Below are 23479 nucleotides of genomic sequence, written 5' to 3'. Positions count from 1 at the left end.
TCAGAATAATGTTCTTCAACGAAAAATTGCAAAGACTTTGAATATTTCAACATCTACAGTACATAATATCATCAGAAGATTCCAAGAATCTGGAGAAATATCTGTGAACAAGGGACAAGGCCAAAAAATCAATATTGGATGCCCATGATTTTTGGGTCCTCAGGCAGCACTGCATTAAAAACAGGCCTGATTCTGTCATGGAAATGAGTGTGTTTTCAGGAACACTTCCAGAAATCACTGTCTGTGAACACAGTTTGCCGTGTCATCCGCAAGTACAGATTAAAAGCTCTATCATGCAAGGAAGAAGCCACATGTGAACATGATTCAGAAACACCACCGTCTTCTCTGGGCCAAAGCTCATTTAAAATGGACTGAGGCAAAGTGAAAAATTGTTCTGTGGTCAAATGATTTGAAATATGAAATTCTCTTTGGAAAACATGGATGGCGCATCCTCCAGACTAGAGATGAGAGGGACCATCTGGCTTTGTTATCAACGCACAGTTCAAAAGCCTGCATCTCTGATGGAATGGGGGTGCATTAGTGCCTATGGAATTGGCAGCTTGCACATCTGGAAAGGCAGCATCAAGACTGAAAGGTATATGCAGGTTTTAGAGCAACAAGTTTGCCAATCCAGACAATGTCTTTTTCAGGGAAGGCCTTGTATATTTCGGTAAGGCAACACTAAAACACTTACTGCATCTATTAGAACAGCTTTGTAGTAGAAGAGTCTGAGTGCTCAACTGGCCTGCCTACACTCCAGACTTTTCACTATTTGAAAACATTTGGCATACAGTGGTAAACATGTTTCTGCCATGAAATTCAAAATGACCTTATTCTTTTTTTTAAATGGTGCATTTTCTTAGTTTAAATATTCAAAATGTTTTCTATGGTCTATTGTAAACAAAATATGGGTTGCAGTCTGTTTTTATCTACATTTTTACACAGCGTTTTGGAATTGGGGTTGTAGATCTGCTAGTCATGGCGAAGGAAAGGGTGGAGTGGAGTGGAAACACTGTTTTGCATGTGTTGGGATCAGAGTTTAAAACAGCAGCCTGACATCTGAATCATGCTGAATGTGAGATGTGTGTGGAGTTGTCGGTGTTTAAGGGGTGGAATTTTTTTTTATATAGATATATATAAGGTGTGGTGGGGCTCTCCTTGTGATGGTCTCTGATAAGCTGAAACAAGCGCCTAATAAGTATTTAATAAAGTTAACTTTGGAGCATTCAAGCCTTGTGTGTTACTCCCTGCTGTAAATTAGGACAAGGGAACTCAGGGACAGGGTTTTACCCCAGAGCACGTTGCTCTGGCTCTGGAGCTTCACACCACTGGACGCGAGGAAGGAGAAGCTCCCCCACGTCACCCCGACCACGGTCCGGAGTCAGGCAGGAAAGGTTACACATGTATGCAAATTAACTATTCAGAGTGTGTGGTTTCTCAGAGAAGGTTAGTGTTGTGCTTGAAAGAGTGTCACTATTAGCATAAAATATCCTAAACATAGCACTCCAGTTGCACTTGAAGAAGTAGTATTGGGGTGAAAAGTGACTATAAATAATGGGGCACCAGTCCGTTGTAGGACAAACACACACACACACACCTACACTCATTCACAGAGGGCGAGTTAAGGGTCACAGAAACATGCATGTCTTTGACAGGAGTGAACCTACCATCTCGGCACACTTTTATTTGTAACCACGAAGCGTATGTTCGCCAAAATCACCAAGAGGGACCCCACCCATTCCCATTGACCCCTTCATATCCATTAGGCGGTGAATCACTAGAAATGTTAATGTGGTGTGCACAACTTCAAGCCCTTCTGATCATTTTTGCTGAAGACACCTATTAGTTTACTCTTTATCATAAGGGAGTAATTTTTAGCACAAAATATGGTCCAATGTCCTACAAATGAGGGTTTTTGGATATAAAGGGCCAAAAATAGTAGGGAACACCAAAAAGTGAGCATAACTAGACATCAAGACAAGTCAAATGGTGTATCATATATGGGGGTTTCTCATACCAGTGAGTCAGGAGGCAGAAGTGTTTTCAAACATTTCGTAAGTAATTAATTCCTATGAACACAATTAATGGTAAAAATGACTTACTGACTTTGAAATTGATGTGAACAAAAATATGCAATTGCAGGTCATGCATAAACTATTAATACACACTCAAACCAATATAGTCCATATTGTATTTATGTAAACTGATATTCTATGCATAAAAACTGATAGTAAACCTTCATAAATCTTATGAACATGTTAACCCACGTGTGTGTATGACATGAAAAATATGTGAAATTTCAGCCTGAAATAGAATGTGTTTTATATGTACTTTTAAGATGGGAAAATTAATTCTGTTGTGAACTATAAATGTAATGAAATAGTAATAGTACCGTATTAACACACAAATTATGCTGGTATTTTTTTTTTTGAATATGTGAAAATAAATCTGCCTCATTTGCTTTTATTTTGTATTAGACTCCACACGAATATGAAATGGAATATAACAGACTGCGGAAAGAGAAAGGGCTGGAATCAAGTAAATTCCATGGGTTTGCCTATGATGGAATTTGGGTGATTGCCAAAACATTGACTCGGGTTATGGAAATTTTGAAACAGAGAGGAGGACATCGAAAGATACAAGACTTCAATTATACCAATAAGGAGCTTGGAAGAATAATGTTGGATGTCATGAATGAAACCAACTTTCTTGGAGTAACAGTAAGTCCATTGTCACTTTGAAGTGAAGCTTACCTTTAATAATCATCAGGTAGCTAGCCTTTAAATACAAATGCTATTCGGTATTATTATGACAATAAGTACAATCAAAATTTAAACGAATTTAGGGCCAAAGGAATTAAATGAATTAAGGGCCAAACAAGTTGTAAAATATGAAATACCGTGCTTAAACACTGAAATTAGATAGATAGATAGATAGATAGATAGATAGATAGATAGATAGATAGATAGATAGATAGATAGATAGATAGATAGATAGATAGATAGATAGATAGAAGCTGTCAGGTAGCAAAGAATGAAGTGCAATTTTAATTTTGAACGAACAGGTAAGTTTAATGTTGTTGGTAATGTGAATTTCAGTAATAAAAGAGTGAAAACACTGCTTCTTTAACTTCTCTTTGTGAATGTAGCAAGAACTACATAGTGACTTAATTGCATATCATATAATATTAACATCTTGGATTTAGATCTTGAAAGCAACAAAGTAGCAGTAATATGTTTTTACTTTTTTGGTTATTATCATTGTAATGAATTTGCAAAATAAGCTTTATAAATATGTACTCTTAGAGCTCAGACTGAGAATACTGCACTGCTTAATACACAAAACTACACATTTTTAACAACTTGGCAGCCTCACTCTTACTTTATTGTGTTTTTTAAGTTAAAATAATAGCTGAATTAGACTGAACTGTTATTTATACTTGTGCATGACTGTTCTGGCACAGTGCAGAGTGATGATTGACCTCCAAGGTTATTTCTCTTTGTATTTTTATTTTATTTTATTTTATTGAAGAATCAACTCTCAGCAGCGGCCAGCAGTGCAGCTGTGCGGCGCATGTGTATGGGCACTGTTCTCATCCCTACCACCTTCCCCTTCCTCTTCATATCTTAAATCATTCTTGAGGCAGATTGAAGACTTAAGTGCCAGCTTAAGTGCAAAATTAAACAAAACATACTAAGTAATTGCAACACAAACACTGACTTAATCAGTTTTAATGTGAAAAGATGCTGACAAAAGAAAAGAAGAATCGGGCTGCTAGGATGGAGAAAAGAAGAGCTGCTCAGGAAGCAGCAAGTGCATCAACCTCTGAGCAAATGAATGCTAAACGTACAGAGAAACAGGATGAAAACAATGAATACTCAAGTCAAGTTTATTCACCGCGTGTTATCATGCAGTGCGCCATTACTGGTAGTATTATAATATAATGTAATATCAACCTTAGATTCTAATCCTTCAAATAAATAATTAGCATATTGCTTGTGCTAACTGCAGTTAAAATTAACTTTCACTGCAGTGTGGCTGGGCTCTCCCTTAGACATGGGTGAGACGCACAGGCATCTGGGAGAGGATTGGAGTGGAGCTGCTGACCCTCTGCATCGAGAAGAGCAAATTGAGGTGGTTCAGGCATCTGATACAGATGCCTTTCTGTTGTAGTTTTTCTGGGCACAACCAGATGGGAGAATGTCCTGGGGAACAACCAGGGCTCGCTTAGAAGCATTATATCTCCCAGGTACCACCTTAGGATCCCACAGGATGAGTTAGCAAGTGTGGCTGGGGAAAGGGAAGTATGGGCCTCTTTGCCAAGTCCATTTTTCCTGTGAGTCCATCTCGGATAAGTGGTGAAAAATGAATGAATGAACATCGCTTGTTAAGGTAGCAATGACCTGCCACTTTCACATTGCCCATGAGAAATGCTTAATCAGTTTTATGACTCTTGTTAAGTTTTCTAGAAGAAATGAAGTCTTGTGTTTTGCTTGTGATTTCTTTTTTGTTTTGCTTATTCCAATTTGTCATGATATCTTTACCTTATGTGTTGTAATCAATGTAAATGAATATCTTCACAAGTGGGAGAAAGTTTTGTTGCTAATGTCAAAGTTACAACAGTATACAGAAGTTGATGAATTGCTACTATGATTAGAGTCACAATAAGGTAAGCTTTGAACTATCACTATAGGTTGGAAATGTGAGTGTAGCAATTACTGTAAATATATGTGGCGCAATGTCCAATGCATTACCATGATAAAGTTAATTTTGTAGATAGTGTGACAGCTGATGTTTACGGACATTGTTACTTGTACAAAAGAAACTTTGTCTCTGTTAGTAAGAGAAAAATAACATGTACTTTTATTTAATTGTTTCAAAGTTTTCCGAAGCTTGTGTTTTTTCAGTGACTGGCATCTTTTTTGTGTCACCACCCAAGGCTGGCACAACTTTGTTGTTGGGTTGCTAGGGTGGTTGTCATTATGTGACTTGTTACTATGTGATAGCACTTCCCTCTGTTGTAACAGATAGTGCCACACAATACTCAGCATCCAAGTTTTGGAATTACTTACAAAAAGAATCAAAAGAATATGGCTTATAAATGTAGCTCTAGCTAAGGACATTTTTACATTAGTTTGTTTTTTTCAGTATCCTGCTGGTGATTTGTCCATTGTATTAGTTTTGTTCATTATTTGTGTACATTGTATTGCTTTTTTTACTGAATTTGACCCTTTTGTTAATTACTTTACTTGTGCTTTATTAGTTCTCTCTTACTTGTTAATTATTTCTTTATTTGTTTATGCTCATAGTCTCTTTCTGCCTTTAATTGAACCCAGGGGGATGGGGCCCCCATTTACTGAGGTAGGTTACCATCTGTGCAGTCACATATGGCTTCCTATTTAATGGACTTACCGCTGCCTCATGCAATACACAGTAATATTAATAAATACCACAATATATCTTCATTAGAGTCAAATGTCATTCTCTGGCATGATCTATGCTAGAATAGAACATCTCCTGTCTTTACTACAAGTTTTAGTGTAATGTATTAATGTTAATCTATCTGAACTTGTATTGTATTTATATAATATATAGGCTTTTATGAAATGTACTGTACATACCACTGTACACATGTGTATATGGCAAAATAAATATGATTTTAATGATACTGAGGATAGATAAACTGGCATTAATTATTGGATTTGACACAGTTTGTGACATTAATCATTTTAATCATGAATTACAACAACAACATTTATTTATATAGCACATTTTCATACAAATAATGTAGCAAATAGATAGATAGATACTTTATTAATCCCAAGGGGAAATTCACATACTCCAGCAGCAGCATACTGATAAAGAACGATATTAAATTAAAGAGTGATAACAATGAAGGTATAACAGACAGACAATTTTGTATAATATTAACATTTACCCCCCTGGGTAGAATTGAAGAGTCGCGTAGTGTGGTGGGGGGAACGATCTCCTTAGTTTGTCATTGGAGCAGGATGGTGACAGCAGTCTGTTGCTGAAGCTGCTCCTCTGTCTGGAGATGACACTGTTCAGTGGATGCAGTGGATTTTCCATTATTGACAGGAGCCTGCTCAGCACCCGTCGCTCTGCCACGGATGTCAAACTGTCTAGCTCTGTGCCTACAATAGAGCCTGCCTTCCTCACCAGTTGTCCAGGCATGAAGCAACCCTCTTCTTTATGCTGCCTCCCCAGCACACCACCGCATATAAGAGGACGCTTGCCACAACCGTCTGATAGAACATCTGCAGCATCTTATTGCAGATGTTGAAGGACGCCAGTCTTCTAAGGAAGTATAGTTGGCTCTGTCCTCTCTTACACAGAGCATCAGTATTGGCAGTCCAGTCAAATTTATCATCCAGCTGCACTCCCAGGTATTTATAGGTCTGCACCCTCTGCACAGTCACCTCTGATGATCACGGGGTCCATGAGGGGCCTGGTCCTTCTAAAATCCACCACCAGCTCTTTGGTTTTGCTGGTGTTTAGTTGTAGGTGGTTTGATTAGGTGGTGGTGGCGCAGGTCGCCACCACAGAAAACCGGGACAAGAAACAGAAGAGAGAGTAGGGGTTAGTACGGATTTTAGAGCCACCATGAATAGTTATGGAAATTAATTGAATATACAGAGCATCAGGATTAAACTAAAATGAAGTTGAGAGAAAGCCATGTTAAAGATATGAGTTTTTAGCAGTTTTTTTAAAATGCTCCACTGTATTAGCCTGGCGAATTCCTATTGGCAGGCTATTCCAGATTTTAGGTGCGTAACAGCAGAAGGCCGCCTCACCACTTCTTTTAAGTTTAGTTCTTGGAATTCTAAGCAGACACTCATTTGAGGATCTAAGGTTACAATTTGGAATATAAGGTGTCAGACATTCTGATATATAAGATGGAGTGAGATTATTTAAGGCTTCATAAACCATAAGCAGTATTTTAAAGTCAATTTTGAATGACAGAGGTAACCAGTGTAGTGACATCAAAACTGACATCATGAGTTAGATAAAGAGGGAAGCCAACATTTGGGTCTCATTTTCAAATCTGCTTTAGGGAATTCTCTGCATGAAGCAAACAGATGCAGCCATGAAAAATGTGTGGAATGATCTCTACCCACAGTATTTAATGTGCAACCTACTGTATTATATGCTTGGCTAACAAAAACTACCAAAATGTGGTGCTCTTGATGCATGATTTCCTAGTGATAAGATTGCTTCATTTAATCCCTCATTGTGTACATTTGAATTCATTTAATATCGAATTTTACATCTACTAGGTCATTGCTATTGTTATTGTGGAAAAAGTTATAATGTGTATTTTCTTAGTATATTGAATTCATCCATTAATCATTAAAACCCATGCATTTCAGGGACGCTGGAGCCTATTCCAGCAAGCATTGGGTGCAAAGCAGAAATTATCCATGGACAGAACACCACCTTATCACAGAATGAAGACAAACACAAAAACACACACATCAGGAGCCAATTTGGCATTGAGAATCCACCTTAGCTACGTGTCTTTGAGCTGTGCAACAAACCACAGCAATCCCATATATACACAAGGAGGATATGAAGACTCCAGGCAGGGATCACCAGAGACTTAAACTCCAGTCTAATTGTTGTGAGGCAGCAGTGCTACCACTGTGCCACCCTTATATACTTTTTATAAAAAGTTATGCTTTTCATGTTCTTGCAACCCAGTTCGACCTTTTCAGTTTTATTGGCGACCTACAGGCAGCCACTGCAGAGAGTACCCTCTTGGTGAAATGGCCACTTGCAACACACTGATGCAAACCTACAATCCAAAAGTGGGTGCTGTAACCTACTTTGGTTGAGAAACACTGGTATATATCCTTTCTGTGCTTGCACTGGGTCTCTGCCTCAATCCAAAGATACATTCAGTTTGAAAAGCATTTTTATTACTTTTAGAGGGTCTGAATTAAGATCTATTGACCACACATTAGATTTATGTCCCTTCCACAGCAAGTATTTCCTATACACTTCATGCTGCCTGGTTATGCTTTTTCTATAATCCTGTCCAGGCAATGTAGTTTCAGTACTGCGTGAATATAGTAGAATAAATATTACATCTTTGCAGTGGTACTGTCCTTTTCACCAAAAGGGTACATTTAACCCATAACTTTAAGCAGACATTTTAAATTTAAAATGCATTGGTGAATTGTCAAAAAATGTATAATGATACATTGCTCATAATGCGCTCAGAAAATGTAGTTGTAAGACATTCAAATGTTATAATCGTTTAAAAATATTTTTCTAACCAAAACATAAATATGAACAATTAAAACTAGTAAAGGCAACAATGATTAAAAAGTCAAATAGACCCTTTTAATTTTCTCCTGACTATTGTTAACTTTGCTTTCCCATGTCCTATGACAAAGACATTTAAAATATTCATTAACTTTGTACATAAGTTGCACTGACAAGATGAACGCAGGTCTTTTAAACCTCACCCTGGAGTTTATTTTGGATTGCCGCAGAAGTATTTCCATAGTATAGTGCAGTATTTCTGTTTTATTAAGTGGTTAAACAAATATCAGTCTACTGGCAATGCAAACGGCATATTTGTTGAACCATTAGGAACTGTAAAAATACCAGAAAATAAATCAAGGGTGACACAGGATGTAGAGCAGCACCCTCAACAATTCATGTCTGTCAGTAGAATTAAACATTACAAACCAGACTGTTTGCCAAATTATTTCACGAGACTTATTTTGTCATGCATATAAAATGCAAAAAATGAACACAAATTAAATTAATTTAGCTGCACGACTCAACTTTTTATGCTGTTTATTAAATTGTTAAATGAAAACTAGGATGTTGAACTATTTGGCTACATTTAATTATGATAATGATGGCAGAAATAAAAAAATATATAATAGATTAAATGTATTACCAGGAACATGAAGGGGACGTAGCAGCTTATTGTTCTAATTACATCAGTATATTTACACATCATGTTCAATGTTTATGTATTTGTTTTTAAACTGATGATGTATACATTAAAATACAATTAATAATAGCTATTGAAAGAATATGTGTTAAATTGAATTAAATTTTTAATAAGCAGAGGCTTATTGCTCAAGTACCACCTTAGAATATATTATTTTGGCATTCTTTACATCTGCAGGTCCTGTGAGCCAATGTCTACCCACCCTTATCATTCCAAAAGCCCACCAGTCCAGTCGCGTCATGGGGTGGGCTTTTGGGGCTTTATTCTGCAATCTAAGGTGTCCAGCCCGATCTCTTAGAGCCCTCTCACCAACCCAACCTGTGTAATAAGGCTAGTTGGGGAGCATGCGGGGATAACGCATTGCCATACCCACCACATGACAAACCACCTGGATTGGGACCTGAGTGCAGCGGGTGACACCTCAGCACCACACTGGAACAGTATGAGGTTTTTAACCATGGCTGGAGTGCCAATCCAGCCATCAATATGATGAGGTTAGGTTGAGGCATAATAAAAGTGGGAACAAGGCATTACAGTTTTAATGACTGCAGCCAGGATTAGTATGAATAGAATGACAAAATAAGAATAATCAAATTTGGTAGGATTTCAGTTTTGAAACATAATTTAACTTTGAAGAATCACAAGAAGCAGGTTTACATATTGTAAATAAAAAAAATAAAATAAAAGTTTTTCATTTTTCATCATCAAGGTTACTGCAAAAGGAACGCTTTGAACAAGAAGAATTCTCACAATTAGGACCAATGTAAATGCTGTTAAATAAAATTTACACTGACACATTATTTAGGTATCTTATGTCCTGTAACAAATAAAAACAAATTTACTTTTCCTTTGAGTTAATGCATTCTTGGAGCCCTTTTGAAATAATGATTGTTAGATTTCAACCAAAATAATAATGAGAAAAGTAACCTAAAAATGTAGTTGGCAAACAACAGATTTTAATATGAATGCCTGATTCATTAATATGCAGCATGTCACTAGGCTGCTTGAAAGAGGTGTCTGAATAAATGACAAAACATTTAGAAAACTGCCTGAAGTGAGCTGAATGGGGTTGTTTGCAAAGGAATGACCCGTACTTCTTCATTTGGTTGTTAAAGTTTAATATCTTTAACATTCACTTCTGTCATCTAGTAAAACAGTAGGAAATTAGAAATTATTAACATAGATAAATAAATAATGAAATCTCTAACAGGCTGTTGGTTTGGGGTTACATCCTGCTTTCCCAAGCCCCAAAAATTCTCAGCAGCAATCATTCCATCCACCGATCATTGAAGCAGCTTCTGGCCTGAAGCCCCCCCACTCCACACCCCTTATACTGCCAGCTGTAAAGTTCCTCTTCTCTAACTTCACCAGTGTACCTCAACTGGACATTTTTTCAAGGTCCTACTTTAATATTAAGAGGATATCAGCTGACAAAAAGGGATCCCCCAAATTTGTAATTCAGTTATACCTGCCAAGACACAACAAAAATACTTTCAACAAAATGAGTTTATGGAAAGAGGAACTGCATACATTGGGATCTTCATGTGTAATTTTTCAAAAAATTCTATTGCATTCTTTAAATATCTTCCAAAATGTGTCCACTATTGATCGTAAACATTTATATTAATCAAACATATTGAAAAATCAGTATTAAACAATTTTAGTGCCCTGACTTATCAACTGTTTCTCCATAGCAACTGCCCATCATAACACTGCAAAGCTAATTTCTGTCATTTGAATAGTCAGGAACAGACCAAATATCACAGCTTAGTGCAATTGGACGGCAAAAGTAAAATTCACAAAGACGGGAAAAAGTCTCAGAAAGCCATAAGAAAATGCCTAGAAGCTCACTGGGAAAGCATCCAATGAAGAGTGTGCTCTTTCTTCATTTCCCACCTTTGTAATTGTTATAAACACCTTGAAAGTTCTAAAGGACAAAAGGAGTAATGTTTTTAGTTAGGAAATTAGTGGCTTTTTGAAGGGCAATCCAAGAGACCAGTCATAAGGTAGTTATGGATCTCAGTATGTTTAAATTTTCTTCTTCTTTCAGCTGCTCCTGTTAGGGGTTGTCTCAGCGGATCATCTTCTTCCATGTCTTTCTGTCCTCTACATCTTGCTCTGTTATACCCACCACCTTCATGTCCTCTCTCACCACATCCATAAACCTTCACTTAGGCCTTCCTCTTTTTCTCTTGCCTAGTAGCTCTATCCTTAGCATCATTCTCCCAATATACCCAGCATCTCTCCTCTGCACATGTCCAAACCAACGCAATCTCACCTCTCTGACTTTGTCACCCACTCATCCAACATGAGCTGACCCTGTAATGTCCTCATTTCTAATCCTGTTCATCCTCGTCACGCCCAATGCAAATCTTAGCATCTTTAACTCTGCCTCCTCCATCCCTGTCTTCTGCTTTCTGGTCAGTGCCACCGTCTCCAACCCATATAACATAGCTGGTCTTACTACCGTCCTGTAGACCTTCCTTTTCACTCTTGCTGATACCCGTCTGTCACAAATTACTTCCGACACTCTTCTCCACCCATTCCATCTTGCCTGCACCCTCTTTTTTACCTCTCTTCCACAATCCCCATTACTCTGTACTGTTGATACCAAGTATTTAAACTCATCCACCTTCGACAACTCCAACAGAAAGCTGTTGGAATTAAAAAACTTCAATCTAGTTTCAAAGCTGTTTTTCACTAGTGGTAGTTCTTCATATGAATCAAAGTATAGATGTTAGATTAAGCATCCTACCATCTTTTATAATGCCTGTGGAATGACATCATAAAATCACATGGCAGCAATGTTTCTAGAAACCAGCAACATTAAAAATATCAACACTAGCAAGATACAGAAAATTGCAGCACAATAGCAGCATAAAAAAGATTCAAATAACAAAAATAAAAGAACAGTAAAAACTTCAAAAAAACACACAAATTAATTTAGGATGATCTCAAATTATGTCCTGATACTTATAATATAAATGCAGAAAAGTATATTTTACCATACGGTATACCAAAATGCAGGCAACATGTGATAGAAATAGCCAAGTGTGTATCTCAGCATTATACCCAGCGAGTAAGGTTTTACCACTCTGCTTTGTATATTACACTGGCTTACAGTGGCTTGATCTGTCATATGCTAAGATATATATATTATATATATATAGTTTTGCTCACCCACCCCACAACCCCCACCCCTGGCGGTGTGCTTCACGCTAGCCACTTTGCGTCTCTGCCGCTTATGTTGTGAAGGTGGGGGGCTGAACGCACGCTAAGGAGAGGCGGACAGATCGGCTGCTGGCTATCTGCTAGCTGCTACCGAGCTGTGTGATCTACACGTCGTGCTGCGTGCCAATCATTTAAAAGCCTTTACAGCAGCTGTACTTTTGTCTCACTTCCTTGTCTCGTGGGATGTTAAAGTGTCTCCAAGAAATTGTTTGTAAGTAAGGTGTGATGTGCTAGAAGACTCACGGGACTTCAAAGTGTCTCTCCAAAATGATCATATCTCGACTCTTTTTTTTTATATAATAGATAGATATATGTTAACCGTCAATGTGTGAAATTAGACATTGTATAGAATGCCTAGGAAATCTATAGAATGCTGAAAATGGGACGTCAAAGTATGAAACGATTAAAATTTCAAACATTTCCTTGGCATTCTATGCTATGCCAAAAGTCAAACAGGCAAGTCATTCTGTATAATGCTTAGGTATTATATACAATGCCTGGGAAAAGTATATACGTAAGTAAAAAAAAATATCACACATTCTATAGGCATTCTATACAAATACCTGCTTTTCACACATTACTGGTAACATATATATTGTAGGGGGGTGAGTGAGAAGGCAGAGCAAGTCCCCAAATAGTTGGGGTAGCAACTGGGCAAACCTTGTTTAAATTTAAACAAAACAAAAAGGAACTTAACAGGTGCAGAATGGTGCCAGCCTCTTATCGCCCTTTGGCAGCATTTCTAGGTAGAACAGTCCAGAGCTGTCCCTTATAGTTGGGCTCTTGGGTCCAAATAAGTCTCCTCCTTTCGGGGACGTCTCCATTTTATAAGGACAGGGCTTCTCTGGCTCTATTGCCCTCAAGGGAAAAGGAGACAAAACTGTAATGGCAGTGCCCTCTCTTGTCCCTGGGTGGTACCACATACCTTAGGTGAGCCTGGAAGGCAACCCTGTGGTACTCATAAATAACATGATATGCGCTGTGTGTGCAGCCATTACGTATGTTAAAAATAAACATAGCTTGTTGCAAACGAGAAAACCATTATGGAAAACTGAATTATAATTTGGCTTTCAAAGACATCACTGGACTAGTGGTGAAAGTGAACAATGCACGACTGCCAACTATATGTGATCTCTATTGCACACATTTACAATAATTACAATAATTCACCTATCTGTCTGTCCAAGTTCTAGACCTGCTTTAGCCTGAGCAGGGCTGCAGTGAAGTTGGAGTCTATGACAGCAAACATAAGCAGCATGGCAGGAAAATCCCAGGACAGGGCGCCAACCCATCACGGTGCTACGACTAAGTGTAATGTTAAAAGAACTGGAAGTTATGTCCTTGAAATATGCATTTAAGCTAAACAGTGTCATCTCACTCAGTTACAAAGTCAAAAAGAACTCCCGTTAATTGAGATCTTTTAGTGGTTGATATTGAAAAGCCACAGGAGATTCTGTAGTCAATACACCTGAAACAGTAAATGTGCCGAACCACACACAGCATTCAAGTTCACACTGCATGTGTTAATGAATAAAGTATGTGAGAATTACTGACTAATTATAAATGCCACACATGCCATACTAGAGTATATGTAGCCCACAATACTGAATTTAATGTTATTGGGAAGCCATCTGTTCTGAAATGTTTCAATTAAAGTGGCCTTAACAAATTCTATAAATTGTGTTAGTCATCAAGATGTTGCTTTGCTTGTGTTTTCAGTTGATAATGAATATTTACAGTGCATGAACTGCAGGAAATAGAGGGCAGGTGTTCAGAAGAAACCCTGTGAACGTACCTTTTCAGTAGAGGATTTTGCTGATATCCACTATCAAGATTTTAGAGAGTTGTCCCAGTTGTTCTGAGAATCAAGTCTGACTCTACGAGACCACTCTGTCTATGACAGTTTGGGTCTACCCTTATTCTGTAGAGCTTCACATATCTCGTCAGACAGGCACTCCCTCACAATGTAAATTTCAATGAATACAGTCAGAGCTCAAATTCTATTCAGTGCCCCCTAAGCTTACTTATCCCTTTGAATGAACAGAATATTTTCAAATATTGGAAAAATGAAAGACCTTTGATTTGAAGTGCAATGCTCACCAAGGAAGAGGACCAATGCAGCGTTTGAAAATATTTTTAAATTAGTATACGGACTCCAGGAGTTCACGGGTCCAACTGGCAAGATGACCATTAAATAGTGAGGGTGTTCAAATAATTGTAATAAGTTTAGATCAATTTAAATATTATGTCATTTAATAGGCCTTTTCATTGCTCAGTGACAAAAAAGCCTTATTACATCCACTGTAATCCAATGTTGTGAAAACCTCAGGTTGGGGGGTTTGGTGAATACTTTTTATGGGCACTGAATAAGAAATGTCAGTACAGTACAGTAATTTCATCCAATTCTGTTTACAATTATGGATCTTGTTTAAATATAAAAATGATGAAGTGTAAATTTAAGAAAACGTATCATTTCATTGAGCTATAATATGTTTTTAAGGAATTTGATTCAATTCATCTTGGTGAAATTAACACAGGTGCTTCATTTTACGGTGATCAATCAGATTACCATTTTAAGAGAATTCTGAGATGTTGTTCAGAATCCTCTACAATTAAGTCCATTTATATTTAATATATGTCGTATATGTCTGAGAAATTGTAACACATGAAAAAGTGAATTAAATGAGTAAGGGAACTGAATCTCGGCAAAATCCTTCATTGTAACGATTTAAGTTCACAAATGGCATATTGCTACAGGTTATTAAATAATGTTACCATTAAGCATTCCTGCAAGACTAAAGAAAGTTGCTGGCATTAAAGCAGATCTTTAACAGTAATATATCAAATTAATGATTAGTGCAGCTTTAGTTCAAGCAAAGGAAAAGATCTGCATTGCTAAAATATGGGAGGTTTTTCTAGTGTTCTCCCTCTTCTTCCCATGTCTCTATGGGGTTGATGTGCCTAACCATACAGCTCAGTCCAGCACCTCCTCCCCATTTAGAGCCATTTCCTTCAAAATCGTTGTATAACTTTTCTTGCATTTTTAACAATTTATATTTTTGATTTTCAAAAATGGGTGGCACGGTGGCGTAGTGCTGCCTCGCAGTTAGGAGACCTGGGTTCGCTTCCCAGGTCCTTCCTGCGTGGAGTTTGCATGTTCTCCCCATGTCTGCGTGGGTTTCCTCCGGATTCTCCAGTTTCCTCCCATAGTCCAAAGACATGCAGGTTAGGTGCACTGGCGATCCTAAATTGTCCCTAGTGAGTGCTTGGTGTGTGGGTGTGTGTGTGTGTCCTGTGGTAGGCTGGCACCCTGCTCGAGATTTATTTCCTGCCTTGTGCCATGTGTTGGCTGAGATTGGCTCCAGCAGACCATCGTGACCCTGTAGTTAGCGGGTTGGATACTGGATGGATGGATTTTCAAAAATGTCTTAAAATATTTTACCATTACATTTAAAAAAAATATATATTTTTTAATGTTCAGCATTGCCAAGTTAGACTTTTTATAGCATATCTATAATTTTGTTTTCCTTGTTCTCAGAAATCGGACAAAGAAGCTTTTTTTGTTTTTTTTTTCTTCCTTCCATATAGATCTTTAAGGTAAGAACTAGGCGGACTGCCAGAATGCCATACTACAGGATCGTCACTTCCAACATGGGCAGTGTTTAAGGCATGGCTGGGGGCCTGGCCCTTCCAAAAGATGTGCTACCTTACTAAAATAAATTGCCAATAAAAAGTACTTTATTCTCAAAATTACAGCTAATGTAAATCTATACTAATAAAAGGCAAAGCCCTCACTGACTGACTGACTGACTGACTGACTGACTGACTCACTCACTCACTCACTCACTCACTCACTCACTTATCACTAATTCTCCAACTTCCTGTGTAGGTAGAAGGCTGAAATTTGACAGGCTCATTCCTTACAGCTTACTTACAAAAGTCGGGCAGGTTTCATTTTGAAATTCTACGCGTAATGGTCATAAATGGAACCTATTTTTTTTTCGTCCATATACTGTAATAGACGGCAGCTCGATGGCCGTGGGAGGCAGAGTTGCGTCTTGCGTCTCGCATCATCACGCCTCCCACGTAATTGAGTGCCTGCCCATATAAGGCCGTCCCTCAGCGGCAATCCAATAGAAACACTCTGCCACTAAATATTCAGGTGAAGATGAGATGGTCAGGGCGGTGTTTGACACAAACTCAGTGAAACTGCGAGAGAAACTTTTAAGTGCTAACATTAAATAAAGCCGTGGACATCGCGAGATCGCACGAGATAACACAGGCACAGCTCAGAAGCTTCGATGCATGTACTCCGAGTAGCTCACGTGAACTAACTATGAACGCAGTACGCAGAGAACAAGCAAGACCTCTAAAGAGCGCGGAGACTTTTGATCACGTGAACGTGTCTGCAAAAAGTGGCGATTCCTGCAATGCAAAAATACTATAAAAGTCGGGCAGCCGGCGCGCGCGCGCATAGCTATGCCAGCCTTTGAGACGCTGACTGCGCTTCTGCCTTAAGTGAAAGTAAACACTTTTCATTTTTTCCTCCTTCCCCTGAGCTATAGCCCAGACAACTGCAAACACGGGATCCCATTTCTAGACCGCGGCAAACTAATATTAAGGAATTGTCATAAAAATGGTACCATCCTGCTCCACCTCTGCAAAAAAAAACAATTGCCTTATAAGCTATCCCATATTTCACTGTATTTACTGTATATATTCACAGAATAGTAATCCGTAATACATACTCTTGCTCACACTAGGCCAATTTAGATTTACCAGTCAACATTTTACATGTCTTTGGACGGTAAGAAGAAACAAGATATCCCCAAAAAAATCTGCTCAAACAAATGATGGGTGTGGAAACGCCATACTCTATGAACTCAAGTAGAGGAATAAATTGCTGTTCAGGCTATTTGAACTGGCAATGTTAATTGCTTTACATTAACATTTTGATTTAGTCTTTTGAGTTCAAACTTTAGTGAAATGGTGCTTTACCGGGAAACTAGTTGTGCTATTCAATTAAGACAGGTTAAAATTAAAGTAATCGATGCAATTCATGTGTCTCTGTTATATGCCATTTGGTATGGGTTTGATAAAAGCAGTGTTGTTTGTGATGCACCATCTATTGGAATGGCATAGACATAGCAACAGGATGAACACACAGACAGGCACACAGAAATGTATTCTTTTATTAAGATTGACATTTACTATTTTTTCTAATGTGTAAATTATCATCTTGAGTAATTTATGTATAGCCCATAAGCTGAAAATCATTCAGCATATGATTTTCAGTTACATTCATGGGATGCATTTTTATGTTTTCCGTTCTTTTTTGTTTGAGAGGAGTATAACTTTAAATCGCAAAGTTTATTATTCAGTTACTTTTTCCAGCAATGTGTATCTGAGGGTTTTTTTTCTTTATACTAAAGTTTTCCTCCCATATTGCAGAGGTGTTTGGTTTAGTTTAATTGAAACTTTACATTGTGCTGGTATGAGTGAGAGTGTGCATGGCACTTTTGCAGGGTTCATTCCCACATTCTGCCTGGTGTTGCTTGTGTAGGTTCCAAATCCATCTGACCATGAACTAGACTAGCAGATTAAAAAATGGATGGATCAGCAGACTTGTACCATAGCTGCTGCAGTATATTAAGGCAATGACAGTCACAATAATTTAAAATGGTTGTGTCATGGAAAGAGAAGTACGTAAGAGTTGTACAGAATATGTACGAAGGAAGTGTGACAGTGGTGAGGTCTGTGGTAGGAGTGACAGATGTATTCAAGTTGGAGGCGGAATTACATCAGGGATCGGCTCTGAGCCCTTTCTTATTTGCAATGGTGATGGACAGGTTGACAGACGAGATTAGACAGGAGTCCCCGTGGACTATGATGTTTGCTGATGACATTGTGATCTGTAGCGATAGTAGGGAGCAGGCTGAGGAGACACTGAAGAGGTGGAGATATGCTCTAGAGAGGAAAGGAATGAAGGTCAGTAGGAACAAGACAGAATACATGTGTGTGAATGAGAGGGAGATCAGAGGAATGGTGAGGATGAAAGGAGTAGAGTTGGCGAAGGTGGATGAGTTTAATTACTTGGGATCGACAGTACAGAGTAATGGGGATTGTGGAAGAGAAGTGAAAAAGGGAGTGCAGGCAGGGTGGAATGGGTGGAGAAGAGTATCAGGAGTGATTTGTGATAGACAGATATCAGCAAGAGTGAAAGGGAAGGTCTACAGGACAGTAGTGAGACCAGCTATGTTATATGGGATGGTGACTGTGGCACTGACCAGAAAGCAGGAGACAGAGCTGGAGGTGGCAGAGTTAAAGATGCTAAGATTTGCATTGAGTGTGACGAGGATGGATAGGATTAGAAACAAGTTCAGTAGAGGGTCAGCTCAGGTTGGACGGTTGGAAGACAAAGTCAGAGAGGCGAGATTGCGTTGGTTTGGACATGTGCAGTGGAGAGATGCTGGGTATATTGGGAAAAGGATGTTAAGGATAGATCTGCCAGGGAAGAGGAAAAGAGGAAGGCCTAAAAGAAGGTTTATGGATGTGGTGAGAGAGGACATGCAGGTGATGGGTGTAACAGAACAAGATGTAGAGGACAGAAAGATATGGAACAAAACAGTCCGCTGTGGTAACCCCTAATGGGAGCAGCCGAAAGAGAAGAGAAAAATTTAAAAACAGTAAACAATGGATTTTTCTTATTGGTTAGAGGATGTTAGTCTCCTTAACTTCATGTTGTTTCTCCTGCAGTAGAGAGGTTAATCAGACTTTATGATGATTAAATCTTTACTTCTCAATTAGACTGTTTGAAAACCTCTGATCTCTCAGGCATCATATTTTTCTCTTTGACTTGAGCTCTTACTTTCTTCCACTTCCTCTTTCATATCCAGTAATTGTTATCTGCTGCCTTTGGCAATATCACACTAATGGGGTGAATGCACTTCTTTGACATTTATTAACAATTCTTAAAAGGAGGGACAATTGAGACTGAATACCTTCCTACTGTACAATCTACCATTTTACCATTCATTTATATTTCTACTGATAAGGTGTCCCTCCTTTAATCTTTATTTAGTGAATAAGCCATTTTCACTGGCACGTGTTAAAAGGCTGTTTTATGTGTCCAATCTTTTAACTTCAATCTGCAGAAATCTAATCTTTGAGATATCACCATTTAAGAAAAGCAAAACAAAACACGTACTCGGTATATGTGCAGTCATATGTCAAAAATGTGAGTGCCTAAGATTTTGCATTTCAAGTTAAACAACATTTTAGAAATGGATAACAAATTTAGCACATCTTGAGATATTATTTCAGCAGCATGCTAGCACAGCTTTGACAGCTCACTTTTTTGTTTCAGCCCCAGCACTGCAATTGAGCTCAGATGCTTTCTGTCCTTGCTAGGCTTCTCTCTATTTACATTTCACACAGTGCTTCCAAAAGAATGCCAGGTCGGTATCTGAAGGTTCCTTGTAATCCAGTTTTCTTTTGTTCTTTTGGGCTTGACAGAGTCTAGTAGCATAGTTTTGCCTAACATGAGTTACACATTATACATATATTATGTATATATAGTAAAGAGGAGACAAAACAATGTCCAAGAGTTGGAGCACCACTTTGATAACCCCATATAATTATAAAAGTTATAAGCACAAAATACATGCCAACAAGTTACAGATGTATTTCTTCAGACATGAAAGAGAACTAATTCAGAATGGCTGAACTTTCAGTCATATGGGTTCCAGGAAGGAAGGGATGGGTCCAGGAAGGCGGGCGGATGATGTCAGTGGTGGAACAGCCGTCAATCTTCTGTTCTGCAGAGGGAGATAGAGAGAAGGCATTAAAACACAGCACCAACCCCCGAGTCGGTGGGTAATAACCATCACCAGAGCCCTTAAGCTGCCTCCCATCCACATGCAAATGACTATATACATAGCTGTTTAAGCCCATGCTTTAAAAAGCCTGGGGTCCTAGAAACTATTGAAATCATCAGAAAAAAAAGTGAAATGTAGAGATATCAGGTAATTGAAAGGAACTACTCTGCGAATCTCTCTCCTAGGTTTAATTTTGCCGATGTGTTCACCTCGCTTGTGTATTAGTAGCAGGAGGAAAAGTTAAAGGGATAACATTTTGCCGATGTGCTTGTCTTGCTTGCATAAGAGTTTCTCTCTTTTCTCGGCGGTTTTGCTTTGGCAACAGAGTCACTTTCTTCTTCTGACTTGTTAACTTGGGGCCACCTTGCTGGCTTTCTGAGCTTCATGCTGTAGTGTAGCTTCGCACTTCCGGGCCGGACAGACAAACACACACAGACATTTAGTTTTCTGTTTCCTCAGAGGCAGAGCTCTTACCCCGACTCCACATCTAATTTCCAGGCCGGACAGACACACACACTTCCACACGTAGACGTTTATATATAAGATATATATGTATGACTATGTATGTGTGTGTATGTGTATATATTATTATATTATATATTATTATATATATTATATATATGTACTGTATACTTATACACACACACACACACACACAGTGGATTCAGAAAGTTTTCAGACCCCTTCACTGTGTTCACATTTTACTATGTTGCAGCCTTGTGCTACAATCATTTAACTTCATTTTATTTTCTTACATCAAGCAACACTCAATACCCCAGAAAAACAAAGCAAACACTGGAGCTCAGCAGTTTTTGCACATTTTTTAAAAATAAAAAGAATATTGTGCTGCCAGAAAGGCTATGTCTCCTGTATTTAGGAGAGTGTGCAAACCGGGATTACATCCTTACCTTTTATATATATGATTAAGGCTTTGGACTTCAAACCCTGATGCTGAGGGTTCAGATCCCACTACTCACACTCTGTGACCCAGAGCAAGTCACATGACCTGCCTGTGCTCCAATTGGAAAATCAAAAGAAATGTAACCAATTGTATCATAAATGTTGTAAATCGCCTTGGATAAAGGTGTCAGCCAAATAAGTAAATGTAAAATGAGTGGTCCTTGCACGAACTCATTTCATTCCTATTTAACCCTTACTATTTTTTTTTACTTTGAATGAGATTATCTGTGTCTGTTTGGACCTTATCAATCCATTGTGTTAGATATGGCATATTTGAAATACCATCTTTTTTCTTTAGACTTTTTTGGGGGAGGTGAGCAACTCTTGTGCTACTTGGTAGATGCACTGGATGATGAAAGCCAAGTTCTGTGCGTCTATAGCCACCTTTCCAGCCAGTGTCCTGTTCAGTCACTGCCAAGTTTTTGTTTAATTATCTGTAGTGGATTCAAACTGAACAGCTCAAGGCTAAGGACTTTAATCATCATAACATCATCTTATACTTTTGTTTTGAGGGGCACTTGGGAAGGGATCAGAGGGGTTAGCATGAGTATTCTGACTGATATGTAGATTTAACTTGTTATAGTGCTTGAATAGGAAAAAGGGAATAAAGCACTTTGTACAACATGACAGTCTTTTTGTACAGGTACTACAGTTGAACAAAAATTGTTGTTTTTTTTTTTAATTGTACAACCATCACTTTCCCATGAAGACAGGAAGCTATGCCAACTCCACACAGAGTCACCAATCAACCTAGAAAATGCATGATTGGGATCTGGGAGGAAAGTAATGTGCTGGGAGAAATCCTTTATAGATGAACTTGTTAAATTCACATTGATTGTTACTGGGGTAAGACTTTAATTTGGGTTCAACCACTATACCACAGTGCCTACAAAAAATGTATATTTGTGGGCCTAGATTATGCTTTTCAAGGAGAACTCACATGATAGAATATATCAGAGTGCAGTATTCTGCATTAAGCCATTTTTCTTGCATCAATGTACTCTAATTAATATATGGCCTTGTTATACTACATTTTTCTTTATGTCACTATATCTGGACAATACTGTTATGAGTTTTATTCACATGTGCATGTTAAATTTGGCACACAGGGGCTCAGCAGTTAGAATTGCTAGCCAAGCATTGGATTAGATAGCCACAGACAACTGGAGGTTTGTATAGTCAGCTTAAACACAGAATAGGGTATTTCTATCCTCTGTCAGCACAAAATCTTCTTTCCTTATTGGGAGAATGAGAACCGGCATGTAAGCACTATGATATTTCTGTGTTTTGTGGAGGAGCAATTCAGCCCTTGTTTGGAGACAGAGAAGACCAGCAAGTTGAAGAAGAACAGTATAAAGGCTTGGACAGCAGCCAGACCCTAGGAGGCTGTGTCGACAAAGTTCGAAAAACCTCCCAGCGTGGGGACGAGAAATGGCAGCCTGTGTTGATCCAGATTCCCACCTGGATAAAGTCTGTCCATATGCCTCCCATCTGTAACCGCGTTAACCGTCAGTAAATGTAAGCTAAAAGATATTTTTTCTCATGTGATTCTTGTACCGCCGTAATCACGATGGGAAGGATATCGCCTTTTCTGGTATATTATGATATTGTTTAGTTATTTAATATGCCACAATTTCAAAAGAACACATTTCCAAGAGAGCTAATGCCTCTTCAGGAAACAGGCCTTAGGTGCTTTTTCTACAGTACAATGTCTCAATTTTTTCTCTTTCACTTTGCTTAGTTGCAATTAATTTAATTGTTTTAGTTTGCTGTGTGGCCTCGCAGTTAGAAGACCCGGGTTCGCTTCCCGGGTCCTCCCTGTGTGGAGTTTGCATGTTCTCCCCGTGTCTGCGTGGGTTTCCTCCGGCACTCGGTTTCCTCCCACAATCCAAAGACATGCAGGTTAGGTGGATTGGCGATTCTAAATTGGCCCTAGTGTGTGCTTGGTGTGTGGGTGTGTTTGTGTGTGTCCTGCGGTGGGTTGGCACCCTGCCCAGGATTGGTTCCTGCCTTGTGCCCTGTGTTGGCTGGGATTGGCTCCAGCAGACCCCCGTGACCCTATTCGGATTCAGCGGGTTAGAAAATGGATGGATGGATGGATAGTTTGCTGTGTTCATAAAATAAAACAAAATGGAATTTTTTGACAAATGAACCTGTTTCTCATTTCAAAGACAAAATATATAAACCTATACACATACAAACATATGCTGTACATCTTTCTTAATTTGATTCAATGGAGGAGATGCTTAGTCTGAATTGGCAGAAGCACCTTCATTCTTTCAAATCAACTTTGCTAATAATTACTGAATAATGTAACTATGGATAAGAAGAACGCCAGTATTTTTCACTTTCAATACATTTTGTTGTGTTAGTCTACTTTACCTGATTTTCATCGCAGTTGCTTTTCTACCAATAATAA

General features: G+C 38.5%; 1 protein-coding gene across 1 annotated transcript in view; it reads left to right on the top strand.

The window, feature by feature from the left end:
- gabbr2 (gamma-aminobutyric acid (GABA) B receptor, 2) overlaps window positions 1–23479 on the top strand; it is an 899531-nt gene that overhangs the window by 620102 nt on the left and 255950 nt on the right. Inside the window, exon 7 of the mRNA XM_039736684.1 lies at window positions 2478–2720. Coding sequence (XP_039592618.1) covers window positions 2478–2720 — 243 coding nt within the window. The remainder of the gene's footprint in view (window positions 1–2477; window positions 2721–23479) is intronic.

This window comes from Polypterus senegalus, chromosome 15, assembly GCF_016835505.1.
Source record: "Polypterus senegalus isolate Bchr_013 chromosome 15, ASM1683550v1, whole genome shotgun sequence".
In the NCBI taxonomy this organism is placed as follows: domain Eukaryota; kingdom Metazoa; phylum Chordata; class Cladistia; order Polypteriformes; family Polypteridae; genus Polypterus; species Polypterus senegalus.
The sequence above is the reverse complement of the archived record's forward strand: the minus strand, read 5'-3'. Positions and strand labels throughout refer to the sequence as shown.